Here is a 16,944-nt window from a genome sequence, read left to right on the forward strand (position 1 = left end):
TCATTTTGTTGTATTCTGTTTTGTTTTGAAATAAAATATCTGGTTCATTTCTCATTTATACATGCCGGGTTCCAAAACAAAACACACACAGCCCCCCCTCAAAACAAAAACCAAGTGATTGTTAAATCGATATATACTTACTAGCTTCTATATATATTTTAAAAAGAAAGGATTGGATATCCAAAAACTATTAAAAACAGGATGCCGTTAATTGAGTTAGCAATAGAAACGGTGAACGAAATTGGGCGATTACTCGGAAATAGACGCGAGAGAGTCGATCACACGCATGAAATTCTCGTTACTGTGCGAGATACACATTCCGTCGTTGAAGCTTGAAGCCATTGTACTACACCAAGGACCACCCACGTCCGTCTATATCGACTCGATTCCAACTGCTGTGACTTGCCAAGCAACGGAGAGAAATTAAACTGATGGATCGGAAACTGCACAACAAAATACAGTTTAACCTTCGTTTTTATTCTTGGAAAATTGGAGAATATGAAAGAACCTCGAGTACTACTATACGGGAGATGACTGGCAGAAGATGAATGGGATGCCCATTCATTGGTGGCGGGTTCAAGTGGTCACTGTGTGACTATACGCCAGCCATTTGTATTGTGCGATAAGGAAAATGTAGCGTGCCAACAACTAGAGAGCCCCCGATGGCCGGCGGAGAGCCGACAGCTGATGTATGTTCATTTTACGTGAACTTATCCATTACCTATTGTACATCAGTGGGCTCCGTATGCAGCCCAATGTCCACACAACACTGCTGTGCATATACAGTCCGCTCTAAAGCTATATAGACTCTTTAGCATGCTCTTATAAGCTGTTTTCTTTGCGAAATACAATAGACTGGTAGGAGAGAGAGGGCTGTATGTATAAACTGCTAGACCAATATACCCCCAGTGCAGCACAGAAGCCTTGGCGTGCTGACGGAAAGGAGCGCGCTCGGATATATCTAACGTTCAAAAATAAGGAATGTCTAAACTTCACTTTGACGGCGCAGCAATCGATCCAGCAGCGGGCGAGCAGAGTCAACAGCACAAACTGAGCCTATATACTATCGCCGAGTTGTGCTGAACGAGCGGAGCGCATTATATTTAATATATTTTTTTTACGTTTTATTTTTGCCTTTATAGAGTTCGCATAGTTTCTTATTCATCGTTTTATATTAGAACATGCTGGACTGCTGGTTGCCGGTGCAGATGCGAAAAAAAACAAACTTGGGCGGCGGCTAAAATCGAGACTTATCCAATTATAAACGTAATCAAACCTAACCAACCTATTTCGTTCTTCTTTTATACCATGTACCACATCTATGTACTTTTTTTTATTTTATTTCATTTTATAGACGAAACGGGCGAATCAAGAGTTGAACAATGCACCCCTGGCAACAACTTTTTAAGTGTGGTTCACTGCACCTTTTCCTCACATCTGAATTTCTTGATTTTTACTTTTTTTCTTCTTCTTTTATTATAAAAAAAAGGAAAAATTTAATATTTTTTAAATAACATGAACCCCCCCCCCATCGTTATAGGAATAAACCTCAGCGTGCGTATATAGGCCAGCGGCAAAAAAGCGATTTTCACAGAAAGGAACAACGAAACGAATATTGAGCCCAAAATACTAAACATATAGTACCGTATTATACGTTCACAAAAAGCTGTGGATAATAGTGTACATGAATAATATATTTCAAAATCATCGACTATTTCTTACATGTATAGGCCTACCTATTTAACTGTTATCGGCTCGTCATACCGACGTCAGTCGTTGGGCTGTTGACGTTCAAGCTCAATATCTCAAACCACCACGAGTGCGATCGATTTGACAGCAACTCCAATGACTTGAATCCCGTGCAATGACGGATCGAAATGTCGTTTACGTCAAACGGATTTTAATGGCAGCTCGACGCTTCCATTCGTTTATCCATTTCTTTTAATTGGGCGTTTGCGTTACATTCCATTTTCTCATATATCAACTGTCCAGAAGCCGAAACTCAGTTGTTAGCCGGAAAACGCTCATCCGTGTACAACAGAAACGCAGAAAGATGGAGGTACATATAATTAGAGCGACGACTATATCAATTGATGAAAGACGCCGGAGAAAATAAAAAAAGAAAAGTTCAAAGTTTATTTTTACTTTTATGAAATGATCACGAAAAGTCCGGAAAAGTCTTGGAGATCATAGTAGACGAACGACAGACACACACACATACACCTACAAAAGGCTCTTTCTTAATACTTTTTTTCCCCTGCTGTTGGTATTATCTGACAAAAGTTTAGTGACTCTTCTGCCGGCCAAACGCATCAAAACTTAAACAAAAAAATTAGTAAAAAATAATTGAGGGAAAAAAATCAACTAATGATCGGCTTGACATCATACAATAGACCTGCAAAGCCTCGAGGAGAAAAAGTCTTGATATAGACGACATCTCTGGAAAGTGACGGAAAGTTTCATCGATGGAACACATGCCCCATCGTAAAATTAAAGAAAGTAACTCAATCAATAACACGTCGTAAGCAGTTTCAAAAATCGTTAAGTGCGATGAACCATTTCCCCATTTGCGTCATCCGCTCTACTTTTATTAGCTTAGCCTAGATAGGGGTTCATTTTACACTGCTCTGCTCAATATTTTACTTGCCTAAAAACGAGATTATGCCATCATGATAAACAATCATTGTTAAATGTTTGTTTTTTGTATAATCTAATGTTTCAAAATAACAAAATGACTTTGTTATCTTATTATTTTACATAAGAAAAAAAAACATAATTTAATATTCAACCAATTATTTATTGAATCGAGACACTGGAATTTTCAGAAGGAAGCGTATTGTAGTAAATGTACCAGCCCATATGTAAAAAAAGGGGGTCAAGAAAATGGGGATAACAATAAGATCAGCGTATAACATTGGAGACGATCAAACCTTAACCGTAATAACCATATCCACCATATCCACCATATCCACCATATCCACCATATCCCCCACGATGTCCCCCGCCTCCGTAGTAGCCTCCACGATGACCCCATCCACTGCGACGATGCTCGGCCGTTTCCAGATCAGTCAAAAGAGCAGCGTCTTCTTCAGCAGCAGCAGAACGACGCTTGCGGCCCCATCCTCCTCTATGATATCCACCCCAACCGCCGCCATACCCGCCGCGATATCCTCCGTGTCCGTATCCACCGTATCCACCGTATCCGTGCCTGCGGTGTTCGGCGACGTCAAGATCGGCGGCGTCTTCGACGACCGTTTCACTTTGGTCGACAGCAGCGGCAAGTGCCATCAAACACGCTAACACAATCTATCGGATAGACAGCGAAGGAACATTCAGATGCAAGTACAGACAACGTTAAAATTTAAGTATAGTGTAGTATAATAGTGTTGGTTTAAAAACAATTATTTTAAAAAGAGAAGAAATTCAAGTCTTACCACGATCTTCATGATGAATTCGAGTCTTGATGTGCTTCTTTCGATTACTGAAGAGTTGATGTCGAAAGCAGCTCGGTTTGCTTCCTTTTATACCTGCCGCAACTATTGAGTCCGTCCTTCCTGTAAAGTGTAAACTGGTGTATTTTAAATTGCACCAGCTTACGTAAACCGACAAGACCTTCAAAAATGAACTAGAGGACATCTGAAAAAAAAATACCCTTTTCCCTAAAATTGCGTTGTTCCCATCTCCCTTTTTTATTGGGATTATATATATCTGCCGTAAACTAGTTATAGGAGCTTGGTGGTGATCAGCGCATTTAAAACTTGTTTTTGACATCTAACCAGGATACAGATCTGATGAAAAGGAATTTAAAACTGACTCACTACCTATAATCATTTTTTAAATAAATCATTATAGTACAATAATAATAGCACAATGATGAGTCAACATAATTTCACAGGGGGCGTATTAAAATAATTACTATTAGTTTAAATACTGTAACACTATTATGCTGTTATAACGATCAAGTTATATATCTTTTTCGCAACAAATTAAAACAGAGCCTCTCTATTGCTTACTATTGTTTCAATATCGTACGATAAAAAAATTAATAAGTAGATTAATAACTTCATGATTAACTGATTAATGCTTTGTCATCCTGATGAATCTAATTTTTTTTTAAATTATTATTTCGAAATGACAAAGCAGTTTGTCCGTGAAAGAACTTGATTCGGATAAAGACCTTCTGGCCATCACACTTCACGCATCACGGCGATGATGGTATACAATTGCCCCATGGCAAGTTGACAAAACCACACCTTTTCCTTAACAATGGTGTCTTGGTTTCTTCACTCACAATCGTTTTATTAGTTGCATTGCTCAACGATGTTTTCTTCGTCTAACTTTTCAGTTTTATTTATAATTCTCTGCAGATAAGATTGTCTCATTTTCTGTGCAAGCTCCCTCTTGACTAAACTTAAATTTTCCCGTTTAGTACAATTTTATTCAATTTTATGTTTCAATGCCGGAAAAGTCTTTCCGATAAAGTAAAATTTAAAAAAAACAAATTGTCTTTAATATAAAGATGGAGTTGGTCCATTGACCCAATCAACAATTTGTTTGTCATGCCATACGTAAGAACCTTTTGGATTCATTACGTTATTAGGAGGTAGCATTGCAAGCCAGGAAGCAGCAGCAGCACCTAGTAACATAAATGTCGTTAATCAAATATTCAGTTGACAGCCAGGCATTATTGTTTGCAATTGGTAATTTACCTTCCTCAATTGTCAACACTCCTTTAAATGATGCCATTTTAGTTTTGACATAGCCTGGATGAACGTGGTTAGCGATAATATCTGGGCGCGGATCAGCATCAAAATCACGCTGCTGTATCCGCGTCATGGCACTGACAGCGATTTTAGATGCTACGTAGGAAACCCAGTTTTTCTTCGGCCATCCATACTCTGGATGATCTCCTCTTTGTACGGATCTGTCAGAAGGCAAAACAAAAAAAAAGGGGGTTATTCCAAAATTTAATAATAATAATTGGTTATAATAATTACTCGAGAAAATGATTCATGATTTGGATGAGTTCCTCGTACGAAAGGTCAGTAGATGAAAGTCTTGCTCTTAGCGTAATCGCCGGCTCATTTTGGCCCTCGATCTGCATAAGGTGACCCATGCTACTAGATAAATTAACAACTCTTGCGTGAGGTCTCAAAATCGGGAAAAGGATGTCGCACGTGCGATACGTATTGAAGAAATTGGTTTGCACAACGGAGCGTGCGCTCTCGGCGAACAATTCTCGCGAATCTTCGTCTTTGGAGACAATCAGCATGCCAGCATTGTTTACCAAGACATCCAAACCTCCGTATGTCGCCTGTAAGTAGTCCCTTAGCCTCAAAACACTGGCTTCATCATCGATATCTAATTGGTGGTACTTGGGTTGCAAGCCCAACTTCTCGAGTTCTTCCACAGCGGTCCGACCGCGATGCTCATCTCGAGAAGTCAGGTAAACAGACCCATCAAATGATTTGCAAAGTTCTTTGACAACTGCAAATCCAATGCCTTGATTCGCCCCAGAAATCTATTTCAATAAGAAATCAATGGAAGACAAATTGCGTTACCTTAATGCGTTTGAACTTACCACTGCAACTCTTGGCTTTGTCATATTTCTTCCCACAAAAGAAAAACTTACTTGCGTATGAAAGTATCAGGAGAGGTAGACGCAATCGTGGTGTCAGCCACAGAATGCATAAGTTACCTGAGATAGTTCCAAGTTCACCCTAAATTCCGCTATGAACGCCACCAGTTGGGAGTAAGGTGGCCCACGTATTCGTGGCACTGATATAACTGAACTTAGATAAGCGCAAGAACGAGATAGTAGTCGAAGGTTAATCTATAACGATCGGACTTCAAAAATGGGAAGAAAATCAAACACCACAATTAAAGTAAAACATGTATCTTAACACACCTGGTAATGTACGCATGCTTTAAATAAATTTTTCCATGATATTCCCGTTAACAAAAAGTATCCCAATAGGGGCTAATTAAACCTTTGCCTATCAATTGTTGCGAACTTTCCATGCACTTTCGTCCTTCGACTGCAGTTGATGGATGACCCTACGGCCCCAGCGGAGCCATAAAAATCCGATTACTATACATATCAAGGATTCGACATAAAAACCATCCAAGTCGACTATGCACTGTCCTCCTCCATCGGTGCATTCCTGAGTTTGAAATTATATGAAGAAATAATTTTTTAATTTGCTGGCACATGTTAATCACGAAAAATGACAACTTACCAATGTTTCAGCGGCATTGCGACACTTGTTAGTCTCATGGATAATGGAGTCTTTTGAGTGGCAGCTTTTCCATGTCAACGCATCAACTGACCAGAGAGCTAAGGTAGAGGGCCAATTTCCACCAAGGTTGCACACTACATAAAGGTTGGATTGTATTTTAAGAATGAGAACATGTTTTTGTCTGATTCATACCTGTGTTTAGCAAAGTCATGTAAGTACCTCCAACTTGGGGATCACTAACCTGGCGAATTAAGGATGATTTTGATTAAATGACTCATAATGGGAAAACGCATCATAGTTACTTACTTTGGCAAAGAAAGCCATCACGGCAACAAACATGCTGTATACTGCGACCTAAGATAAATATTAAAAATACATTCCAAATAATAATGGTAATGATGGCATCCATTTAACTGTCGATAGTACCTGATGAATAGCATAAATGATCACAACCATCAAGTAGTAATAAAAAGGGAATTGACCGTCGCTACTTTGGAATTGTGGAGTAATCCACACAAGACCAGCATATATAAATCCAAACATTAACCTGTTAATCAAGACGGTTAGATCTATCAATATAAACAAAATGTCTTTTTAATTGTAACAAATAGCATTTACCTATAAGGAATTGCGTTAATAAAAACTTGCATAGGTCGAGGGCCGGCAGTGTATCGGCTAATGAATAGCGGCAGGACGATTTGAAGGGGAACCAAAGGAACGGCTAGCAGAGCTAATTGCGCTTTAGGAACCCCCTAAACAAGAAAAATACTTGCGATACCACACAAAACAATGATAGGTAAATAATGTCTTTACCATTTCAACTAGCTTGAGACCAGTAACCGCGTCGGATGCTGAAAATCCAATCTAAAGATCAACACAAAGAATAAATAACGTAAAATAAATTCACCTTTTTTGGAAGAAAAATACCTTGCATGTTAAGAGAACTACGACAGTCCATTGAATAGCAGGAAGTTTAAAGATTTTCAATAAGAGTTTGTAACTCTCAACTATGCTTAAATTATGCTCAGCATCTTCGCCTGTGGATTCTTCATTATTATCTGGTGCTTTTTCTCGCTTTAACAACCACACGAATGTTGTGGTGATGAAGAAAACGATTCCCCAGAAATAAAGGAATCCTAGATGGATGACCACAAATTCGTCAGAACTCAAACATTAAACGTGATTTTCACGAAGTATATATATACCCGACAATGTCAAAAGCCCAAAAGGCTCTGGTTGACTCCTCAGATATTTGTTGCAGAAATCTGCAGATTCAAAGGCCACAAAGACAACATAGCCTAAAAAATAACCAGCAGTTTGTCCAACTGAATTGCAAGTGGAGGCATATCCAACATTTTTTCTGTACAAACCGCATAAGATCAAAAATGATAATCCAAATAATTTTTAAAAAGGCAAATTTTAGTCCATGTACCTGTGCAGCATTGTCAATGCCCATCCATCTACAGCAATGTCTTGTGTTGCAGCTAAAAAGTTAAGAGAAAAGAATCCTATGGTGAGCATTTTAATGTTTGGTGATCCTTCTGAATCCAAGTACTGGTCCACTTTTGTTGAAAGAAACAGCATAGCAATTCCAAGCAAATACTGCACAGGAACAAGCTGATCGAGAAAAAGGAACATGGTCATATATGGGCACTTATTTTAGCAGCTAGATGAAATATCTACCCAAGTTTTTCTTCTTCCCATTCTTGACGAGTATAAAGAATCCACTATCGGAGCCCATAAAAGTTTCAAACTAAATGGCCAAAATACAAGGCTAAATTCTGCTTGCTCCTTGTAGCTAACATGACGATTCTGAAGCATCAATGGAATACTGGCAGTCAATCCTAATGGTATTCCTTGCAGCAGGTACAAAAAGAAAAGTAGAGCAATATTTCTCCCTTCACCCTTCCAACTCCAAATCTGTGGTGCTTCCTTCATCTCTTCTTTGATTTGATAGGTACTTTCATCATTTTCAATTAAAGATGAACGCTCATTTTCCGATGGTAATTCTGCTCGCTTTCTCATCATCTACAAAAGGGTGAGTAAACGGAAAAGTTTTCTTTTGTAATAAACAAGATTTGAACTAGTAAACTTGCTGGAATGGTTAAAAGAACAGGTAACGTTAACGAGGTAAGTGTTACATTAATTGTGACAGACTGACAGCCGATAGTACGAATGACGTAAGCAAGGCAAGGCAAACACAAACAAATGTTTCGTCTGCTATAATAGAACTGAATAAACAGCAATAACAGCGCGATTTCTAACTATCGATCCTATTCCTACATCCTACCTGGCTACGTTATATTATTTTGAAAATTCTCCAAATAGATTAATCTGGTATTGAACGCGATTTTGTTGTGATATAGCCAGGAAAGGAGAATGATGATTTTTAAAACTGACGGGGTTCTATTCATTTGTATTCATTTTGATGAGGATTTTTGCTAACATACAGCACAATACATCACTTGATGGTGATGATCGGAAGATAACCGACGGGATACTTCATTTAACAAGTCGATGAATTAACTTTCAACAGTGGGTTGAATTTGAACTTTCGCTGTGTCAAACGGCGGGTTTTATCTGTTTCTGCCGACCACACCAGTGCCATAATAGCTAAGGGAAGGACAACAGGTAATAATCATCACTCGCACGATAGACGTAGCTTTAAGGTCAGCTTAACAGCATGCAGGATCAGAAGGACGAGATAGGCATGTCGAATAGATCGGTAAGACCCTCGTTTTCATCAAGATGAAAATAGTAGTCCCTCTCACTGGGAGGAGGACTCAATCTAAGGAACGAATCAGACACAAGCTCTTCCATTTCTGTGTCTTCTCCATCAGCGCCAGTTGACTGCATAGGCTTTAGAGACGGTTCTTGTTGATCCTGGGACTGAGATTTTCTTGGAGAACGCCGTGTCTCCTGGAAATTTAACAAATAATAAGCACTGTGATAAAAATAATAATATGTTAACGACGACAAATACCGTTAAGAAACGTTTTGGAGGTGGGACAGGTACAGCAATTGGACTAGTGCCTTCACTATCCTTATTCACCAATAAGACGTGAATTGGAACAGTTTGAGATTTTAGATGGATCTGATACTGGCGTTTCTGTAAAAGAATAAATATTAGGTGACTGTTCTAACATGCTCAAATATTTGTTTACACACTCTCACCTGATCATCTTCTGGAATGGGGACTTCTAGGTGAGTATGTGGAGGGGCTCTGATGGCAAGCAAGGTATCACCTTCAAAACTTGAGCAGAGATCATCGTGAGTGATGTATGCTAATCGACTATTGACATTATCTTCACTTGTATTCCGAAAGCTTTGCTGTATCCACTGTAAGCCATCATTAAGTAGACATATATTAATCAAAAAGTAGACATAAGTTAGCTGTTTGAATTCAAATTCATTCAAGAAGTAGAACTATATGCAGTTCAGACGTGTAAAACTACATCATAGAAGCTGTCTATCAGGAAATTAATTCAATTACCTGTTTGTGCTGATCTAAATGTTTCTCTAAGGCATCCAATGACGCTACTTCATTCCTCAATTGGGCAAGTTTTTCTCCAATCTCTTGAGTGTTGCATCCGGGACCTGCCCCTCTATAAATACAAAACTGTTAGAAAAATGTGTACCTAAAATATAAATTTGGCAAAAACAAACCTCCACTGTATGCTGTTTTTACTCTTCTTTTCAATCAGACCAATTCCTTCTAATACATTTGTGATATCGTAAATTCTTCGTTTCTGCCTGACGGCCAACGTATCTGCAGCCTAAGCAAAAAATGACTGTTACTATTACCCAATAGGCGTTAAAATTTAATGCCAGTGCCTACCACTTTCAAATCTAACACTCCATCACGAGCTTCTTGCAACAGATTAACAAAACGTGTCGTCAACAATCCTAACGACTTTTCAAACCTACTCGCCGCATTTAAATCCGCCATTGCGCCGCGGCCACTCCAAATCAGCGACACAACCGTCAGAGTTCCACGCTGTAAAGTGTGTAAGACGCGTTGCCAGATGCTCAAGCAGCAGCACCAAGAGCCTACCTTTCCCTTCCAAAGTCCGAAATCCGCGGAAACCTTTCGCTTCCGCGTTTTAGGTACTACTATTCTCGAGTATTGACAAGACTGAATGTGCTTCCTAGCTTTGCTGATTGAAAAATTGGTGAAATGGTAGGAAATCAACTGACAAATTTTAACTTGAAGCCTGTTTAAACAGTAGTATAACGTAAAGGCAAAGGACGTTTGAACTTTGAATTGAGGCTTCAATTACAAGCCAAAAATGCAATACAATCTTGTGTGTGTGTAACAGTGTGTACACCGTACACTGAGAAACGAAAATGAAAACTGACGCGCCACTGATCCCAAGTGGTGCAGCAATAGTATTGGCCACCTATCGGACGGGAAATCCTACGAAAAAATCCGTTTTTTCAAACCGCATTGACAATCAAACCGATCGGAATAGCTTGAATGTTGAAAATGCATTAATTAAATTTGAACATCTGATTTCAATTTGAAGGTAACTTACTTATCAGTGCTACTACCATTAATTGATTTGATTTCAACTCTTCAAATGTTCAAAAATTCAAATGTACTCGCTTCACTGTATCTGATATTTTAAAATTTCCTTTTTTAAAACTTAAACAACAAAAATTTTATGCTCAATGAATTTTACATTATTTTACCTGCCGAAATTCACTGCGTTACCATTCAAATTGATACATTCCTTTTTGTTATTGAAATGTCGCCGTGAAAAGAACGGGAGGCGGTTAAATAACAAATTTGAAATTCCGTAAATCTACTGCATGCCCACTAGATGTCTCTTTTCTTTAATTTTCAAATGAACTTTGCAAACTGTAACTCGAGCTTGTTCCTCCGTTTTTATGGTTATATTCTTTAAATTCTTTTATTTCCACACAATAGAGCTCACTGGATCTTTTGTCCCTCATCCCCCCAACCCCTCTGGTTTTTCTCGCTCACTTCCTTGTGTGACATCAGGTCTTTGATTGTAAAATACCGTGAAAGAAAAAAAAGAAAAGAAGAAGAAAATCACCCCTACACTAGGAGATCAGCCGAATACGAAGAGCAGATGTCTTCAGAGTGGTGTTAGTTCCGGCCGCTCGGAATTGTGAAGTACCGCCAACTTTCCTTCTACTCTCTTCCCCCCCCCCTTGTAACTTTTGCTATCTCTCCTTATGTGTTGTAGCGCTCTCTGTACACGTATGTATACAGTGCGCCGGGGGTTATTTGATGGACCAAGCGTGCATGCTGTTCCCGCAGTCTGCTAGAAACCGCAGTCCCGCAAAGGTGGTGTGCATCACTGCCATTCTTTCTTGCGGTTTATCCCCTTTTTACATGTTTTGATTCAATTCAAAAACAAGTCGAATTCGAAATGACTGTAGACTTTGACTTGATTTTACCCGACGTGGGTGAGTACGGGAAATATCAGAAACTGATGGTTTGGTTCGTTTTCCTTCCCGGGATGATTCCCTGCGGTTTCCACGCATACAATCAGCTGTTTATGGCGACCCAGCCGAAATTTCGATGCCTAGTACCCGATCTCGATTTAGTGGACCGCAATCTCACCGATGACTTTATCCGCAACATCAGGTAATTTTTTAATGAAACAATCATTCATTTTAATCCCCAAACAAATTGCTCGCAAAAGATTGACGAATGAATCCATTGTTTTCAGTATTCCGTTCGCGATCAACAAAGAGGGGCGATGGGACTCTAGCTCGTGTTCGATGTACGCGCGGAACTATTCGGCAGAGGAAAACTTGGCTGCGCTACTTCAGCCTGGAGGAAATGTGTCATCGGATATTCCAGCAACAGTGCCATGCCAAGCGGGTTGGAAGTTCCAGTACAGCGACCAAGAGAGTACCACGGTAGTGGCTGAAGTAAGTTTTTTCAAGAGTTTTTTGGTTTTTTCCCCAAAAATTTACGCTTGACAAACATTGTTTTGTTTCGTTTCCCCTCTCTCTCTCTCTGACTTGTCTCGCTCGGCTTGGTTTTTGATACACTACCTCCCAAGACAGGAAGCTAGTCTTCCAATAACTGTCAATCACTATACCGCTTTGAAAAAAGTCGTCTGCTTATATTCAAATGGGGCAATTATATTCAAATCAATCCCGATCAAGGCTTTTGTCTGTCTACCCCATTATCGCGCTTCCTTTTTTCTCCGTTTAGTCAAATAATGACCGATTTCCGGTGATACAACAAATCATTTTCGTCGAAATTGATTGACGACTTTGATTAGCAGTTAACTAGGTTGATTTGATGTGTGTTTTTTAATTTATGCAGTGGGCGTTGGTGTGCGACAAAGATTTCTACACGACGATGGCCCTAGTCCTTTTCGGCGTCAGCGGACTCGTTGGAAACTGGATTTTCGGCTACATCCAGGACAGGTTGGTTTAAAAAATTGTCATTTCGTTTGATTGAAAGTTACTTATAACACTACCCAATCAAAAAATATTAGCATGGGGAGGCGACCGGCTTTCTTTATTTATCTTTTGATTGAGAGCGTGTTTGCCATAGCAACGGCGTTCGCTCCGACTTTCGGTGTTTGGCTGGCATGTCGCATTGGTGTCGGTTTCACCGTTCCAGCCATCATGGGGACGCCTTTTGTCATGGGTATACAGTACTATTATTATTATACAACCCTGGATTCTATTTCCCATTCGAATCACCCCAATCGTGTCGTTTTGATTGTCTTTTCGGTTTTTCCCAACAGCTATTGAACTGGTAGGTCCATCCTGGAGGACACATGTCGCCTTACTCGCCAACGTGGTTTACTCGTTCACCCTCTGTCTTTTGGGTGTAGTGGTTTGGCTGGTTCGTGACTGGCGTCAAATGTCGCTGGCCACATCCCTGCCGTTCTTAGCCTTCTTCTTCTACTGGTGGTAAATACTCTATAGCTATTTAAAAATGATTGATGCAAACCTTTCTAAATCAGGGTTCTATTATCATTTCCCTTTTGTTTTTCCAATTGAAAATAAACAGGGTATTGCCCGAATCTCCGAGATGGCTCCTATCTCAGGATAGGATAGCGGAAGCCGAAGTTGAAATCCGCAAAATGGCCCGCATGAACAAACGAACTTTACCACCTGGATATTTCAATCAATTTAAAGTAAATTTTACCTTTTTTTTAAAATTTTCTAAATTTTAAATGTGTCTTGTTATTCACTTAAGACTCAGACCGAAGAAGCGGGAGATGATACCGACTCCAATCATTCCCATCCGACTTACGGAGCGCTGGATCTGGTGAAGACGCCCAACATGGCCAGAAAAACCGCAATCATCACCTTTATCTGGTATACATTTATTGCTTACTATGTGTTGCTATTAATTGGCACATGTAATATCTCTTGTATTTTTAAAAAATAAAGGTTCACGGTCACTTCGGTGTACGTTGGCCTTTCCTATTACGCCCCGGCGTTGGGCGGCAACGAATATTTGAATTTCCTGTTGGCAGGCGTGGCCGAATTGCCGACTTATTTTTTCCTTTGGCCGACAATGGATCGATGGGGTCGCAGATGGACGCTCTGCTTCTCAATGATATTGGGCGGCGTCGCTTGCCTGGCTACTTTATCCTTCCAAGATAGTTAGTAGTCAACAATTATAAACTCTTGATAAAAACTCCTCCTACACACAATATTGACACACCAACAACTATTTTTCTTTCGCCTAGATTACGTCGCGACGCTCGTGCTTTATTGTATCGGGAAATTCGGAATTTCTTCCGCTTTTGTGGTACTTAGCTCTTATACTGGTTAAAATCATTATTCGAAAATATCATTCCATTTAAATGATACTAGGTCCTGCCTTTGATGGCGTCTGAACTCTATCCGACCGTAGTGCGTGGGATTGGGATCAGTATAAGCGGCGTCGCAGGAATGCTGGGCCCGATCTTTATTCCCCTTATAAACTACTTGGTAAGTTTAGTTGAAAAATGTTTGAAACTTTTGTTTTCTTTTGGGCTATAAACGTTTCATTGTCAAATAGGGAACTGAGAGTCTGATGGTTTTACCTCTGATGATCATGGGCGGTTTGATGGTGGCTGGGGGTCTGTCGGCGTTAACTCTGCCGGAAACTTTGCACCAGCATCTTCCGCAGACTTTAGAAGAGGGGGAACTGTTTGGTAATTCATTTTCTGATGGAAATGGGTTAACTTAATTCATATTCATACTTTTACTAATTGATAAAGGCAAAGATTTTGGATACAAGCAATGGCTAACCTGTTGCCCGCCACGTCCGAATCGACGAGAAGAACACGAAAACGACGTTGCTCAAAGGTAAACCTTGATCATAAATTGGCCGGAAATTGTTAGTCTATACTAACAATTAATTTTCCGGTTTGGCGCAATAGATTGGCGGAGAATCCTGACATTGCCAAACCTCTAGTGACTCCAACGATAGCTTCGTCAATCACATCTGCCATTTGAAGGGTATCAACAGTGAATCGGGGGGGGGGGGGGGGGAATCTCCGCCCATTCCAAATCCATGGGTGTTCACGTATTCAATTTTTTAACAGTCTTCCAAAGACATATCCGCATCTCAATTTTCAACTCTTAGGAAAAAGAATCATTCGCTTTTGATGTTTTGTCTCGTGACCCGTTTTTCTATTTCAAATTTTAATCTAGATCAATATACATAGCCCAGATTATTACTATACTTTAACGCCGTTGGGTGGCTCCCATTCATTTGAGTTCACATTTTTAAATAGCTGTGTTTTTTTAATGGGCAGATTAACCTTCAGTTAGAAATCACCTAGGCCTACATCCCTTTTCTCCGGATGCTATAGCAACCTTGAACGCACGATGATGACCTTAGCGATTTAATCCGCTTTGAAAGTTATTAGTCTTGGTTTCTGTATATTTTCCAGTTGTATTTCGTGAACAAACCCGGCGACAAAAAAATGCGTGATTATATCGAAGAAAGCAACAGGCATAAAGTTTTGATTATTTCCACAACAAAAAAACACAAACATCAGCCGGAGTGTTGTTAGCATGCAGTCACCGTTCTCGTGAGCTTATCTTGAACCTCTACCTGGGACGCTTGCTCATCATCGCTTGCCTAATGGTGATGGAGGGGATGGGTTAGTTGTGCTGCACAGTGTAGATATAGGATCACAAATTTCAACCGGATGTACACTCACCTGAACGAATGCAGAGATTCCCGTTATAGCCTTTTTCATGCCTTCGACGGACGCGGCGTGAATGAATTTCGTTCGGACTTTAACGTCATCAGGGCACCAAGACATTAGCACCAGTTTGTCTCTCTTCTTGTCCTTCAAAGATAATAAGCCAAGCGGATGCAACTTTATAATCCATTTGACTAGTCAAATGTTAAGATAATTCATTTGATTTTTACCGCAGAAGACTTGCATTGAAATTCGAAATCGAGAACCCCATAACGGCATTCTTTACCCGTCGGTTTGACGACCTTCAGATTTTTCAGATAGTCATTATAGGTGGACGTACGACTACCTGTTAAAAATTTAGGTCAATACAAAATCAAATATTGTTTTTAAAATTTTAGATTCATTACCAGTAGATTCGAGATCAATGACTGTCTCGTTTTTGACGAAGAATACGCCGTAGCGGAATTCCTTGCCAGCCTTGATCTTATCAATGACTACCTTGGCGGCATCAGTCACTCTAACCCCCGATTCCTGGATAAAACGCCCATTTATATAGGCAATCAATAAAACCAAAACAATTGGAAACCATAAATAAAACAAGTAGATATACGACATACCAAAACTGCAGCGGGTTGCACAGGGTACCAGGACACCAGCAAACAAACAGAAAAGCAAATCAACGCGAGTCTCAGCATTTTTTTGGGAGAGAGTGTGTACACTGTACAGCGTCGCTTATTCGTCTGACACAGTCGAGCGCACCAGCAAAAATGAAAACAGACGCCGAGGGTTTTTATACTTGCCGATGCCCAGCACACAACAACAGCAGGTAGAGAGGGGAGAAAGATGGCGACGAGATGCACGTGATATATAAAAGCTGTCGCCTTTTATGGGCGAAAGGAAAGCGAAAATTAGAAAAGCCCCAAAGCGAACAACTTTTCCTTGTTGGAGAGTGCAAGGGATTCTACATGATTAGTATTGCGAAAGATTGGGAAAAAATGATTAACGGACGTTGTACCACCAGTCGTGACTTGACAGCAGTCGAACGTGCCAAAAATGAATAAATTGAGTAACACAAAAAAGCGCTGAGCTTTTAGTTGCCGCCCATGCGCCAGGTATAGTGCAACGTATGTTAACATACAAATCGGTTGTCAGGAGACCCGATCATCCTTGGCTGCCCTTGAGAAACAACATGGAACGAGTTCCAGGAAGCACTATTTTTGCCGGGGCCGAATATGAGTATAATAAAAGCTCCTGAGGGAATAAATGCGCATGTATATAAATCATCTGGAAAATCCCAATTTCTTGTTATTATACCCGATGAACAAGCGTGGCCTTCAATCTATACATGATTTTCATGATGATAGGAAAACCAATCGTATTTTTAGCCGTCTTATTTGAACGGTTGTTGCGCAACCGACTTTGTTTATGTTAGATTTTGAAACTTTGTTGTCAAGTGCAAGAAATGTGGTCGCTGAGAAGGGGAACTTGTTTCCGCCAACGAAGCAGTTTTACAATGTTAGTATAGGTAATAAGTTCCAGACCCTTCTTCGTGATCT

General features: G+C 39.9%; 6 protein-coding genes across 8 annotated transcripts; 1 reads left to right on the forward strand and 5 right to left on the reverse strand.

Annotated features, from left to right (window-relative positions):
* Positions 1-2,776: 2,776 nt before the first annotated feature.
* LOC124195747 (dormancy-associated protein 2-like) lies at positions 2,777-3,588 on the reverse strand. Its single transcript, XM_046590312.1, has 2 exons — positions 3,435-3,588; positions 2,777-3,306 (listed from the first exon to the last, which is right to left on the reverse strand). Exons 1-2 carry the CDS (start codon positions 3,444-3,446, stop codon positions 2,932-2,934), a joined length of 387 nt encoding a protein of 128 aa, XP_046446268.1. The 5' UTR covers positions 3,447-3,588; the 3' UTR covers positions 2,777-2,931.
* Positions 3,589-4,323: 735 nt separating this feature from the next.
* Positions 4,324-5,767, reverse strand: LOC124195755 (carbonyl reductase [NADPH] 3-like). The gene is made up of 4 exons (XM_046590329.1): positions 5,582-5,767; positions 4,998-5,521; positions 4,710-4,924; positions 4,324-4,636 (listed from the first exon to the last, which is right to left on the reverse strand). The coding sequence occupies exons 1-4, from the start codon at positions 5,603-5,605 to the stop codon at positions 4,509-4,511; spliced, it is 891 nt and encodes a 296-aa protein (XP_046446285.1). The 5' UTR covers positions 5,606-5,767; the 3' UTR covers positions 4,324-4,508.
* A 113-nt stretch (positions 5,768-5,880) lies between these two features.
* LOC124195751 (acetyl-coenzyme A transporter 1-like) lies at positions 5,881-8,458 on the reverse strand. Its single transcript, XM_046590320.1, has 11 exons — positions 7,923-8,458; positions 7,672-7,856; positions 7,445-7,599; positions 7,167-7,375; positions 7,053-7,103; positions 6,858-6,991; positions 6,666-6,786; positions 6,546-6,593; positions 6,432-6,480; positions 6,240-6,373; positions 5,881-6,164 (listed from the first exon to the last, which is right to left on the reverse strand). Exons 1-11 carry the CDS (start codon positions 8,265-8,267, stop codon positions 6,000-6,002), a joined length of 1,596 nt encoding a protein of 531 aa, XP_046446276.1. The 5' UTR covers positions 8,268-8,458; the 3' UTR covers positions 5,881-5,999.
* A 177-nt stretch (positions 8,459-8,635) lies between these two features.
* LOC124195756 (transcription factor E2F4-like) lies at positions 8,636-10,371 on the reverse strand. Its single transcript, XM_046590330.1, has 6 exons — positions 10,078-10,371; positions 9,906-10,015; positions 9,733-9,844; positions 9,414-9,578; positions 9,223-9,348; positions 8,636-9,158 (listed from the first exon to the last, which is right to left on the reverse strand). The coding sequence occupies exons 1-6, from the start codon at positions 10,186-10,188 to the stop codon at positions 8,931-8,933; spliced, it is 852 nt and encodes a 283-aa protein (XP_046446286.1). The 5' UTR covers positions 10,189-10,371; the 3' UTR covers positions 8,636-8,930.
* A 918-nt stretch (positions 10,372-11,289) lies between these two features.
* On the forward strand, positions 11,290-15,234 carry LOC124195749 (beta-alanine transporter-like). Of its 3 annotated transcripts, none has more exons than XM_046590318.1 (14): positions 11,290-11,379; positions 11,453-11,856; positions 11,942-12,146; positions 12,550-12,653; positions 12,725-12,879; positions 12,980-13,148; positions 13,249-13,375; positions 13,438-13,559; positions 13,635-13,849; positions 13,937-13,998; positions 14,064-14,180; positions 14,251-14,386; positions 14,453-14,540; positions 14,615-15,234. In XM_046590318.1, exons 2-14 carry the CDS (start codon positions 11,639-11,641, stop codon positions 14,688-14,690), a joined length of 1,794 nt encoding a protein of 597 aa, XP_046446274.1. In that variant the 5' UTR covers positions 11,290-11,379; positions 11,453-11,638; the 3' UTR covers positions 14,691-15,234. The 3 variants fall into 3 exon arrangements, with proteins under 3 accessions (XP_046446274.1, XP_046446275.1, XP_046446273.1); XM_046590319.1 differs by lacking the exon at positions 11,290-11,379 and having other exon boundaries at positions 11,380-11,553; positions 11,649-11,856; XM_046590317.1 differs by lacking the exon at positions 11,290-11,379 and having other exon boundaries at positions 11,380-11,856.
* On the reverse strand, positions 15,103-16,429 carry LOC124195758 (cofilin/actin-depolymerizing factor homolog). The gene is made up of 5 exons (XM_046590331.1): positions 16,006-16,429; positions 15,796-15,919; positions 15,619-15,734; positions 15,404-15,535; positions 15,103-15,321 (listed from the first exon to the last, which is right to left on the reverse strand). Exons 1-5 carry the CDS (start codon positions 16,081-16,083, stop codon positions 15,250-15,252), a joined length of 522 nt encoding a protein of 173 aa, XP_046446287.1. The 5' UTR covers positions 16,084-16,429; the 3' UTR covers positions 15,103-15,249.
* Between the last annotated feature and the right edge of the window lie 515 nt (positions 16,430-16,944).

Source organism: Daphnia pulex, chromosome 6 (genome assembly GCF_021134715.1).
Source record: "Daphnia pulex isolate KAP4 chromosome 6, ASM2113471v1".
Lineage (NCBI taxonomy): Eukaryota > Metazoa > Arthropoda > Branchiopoda > Diplostraca > Daphniidae > Daphnia > Daphnia pulex.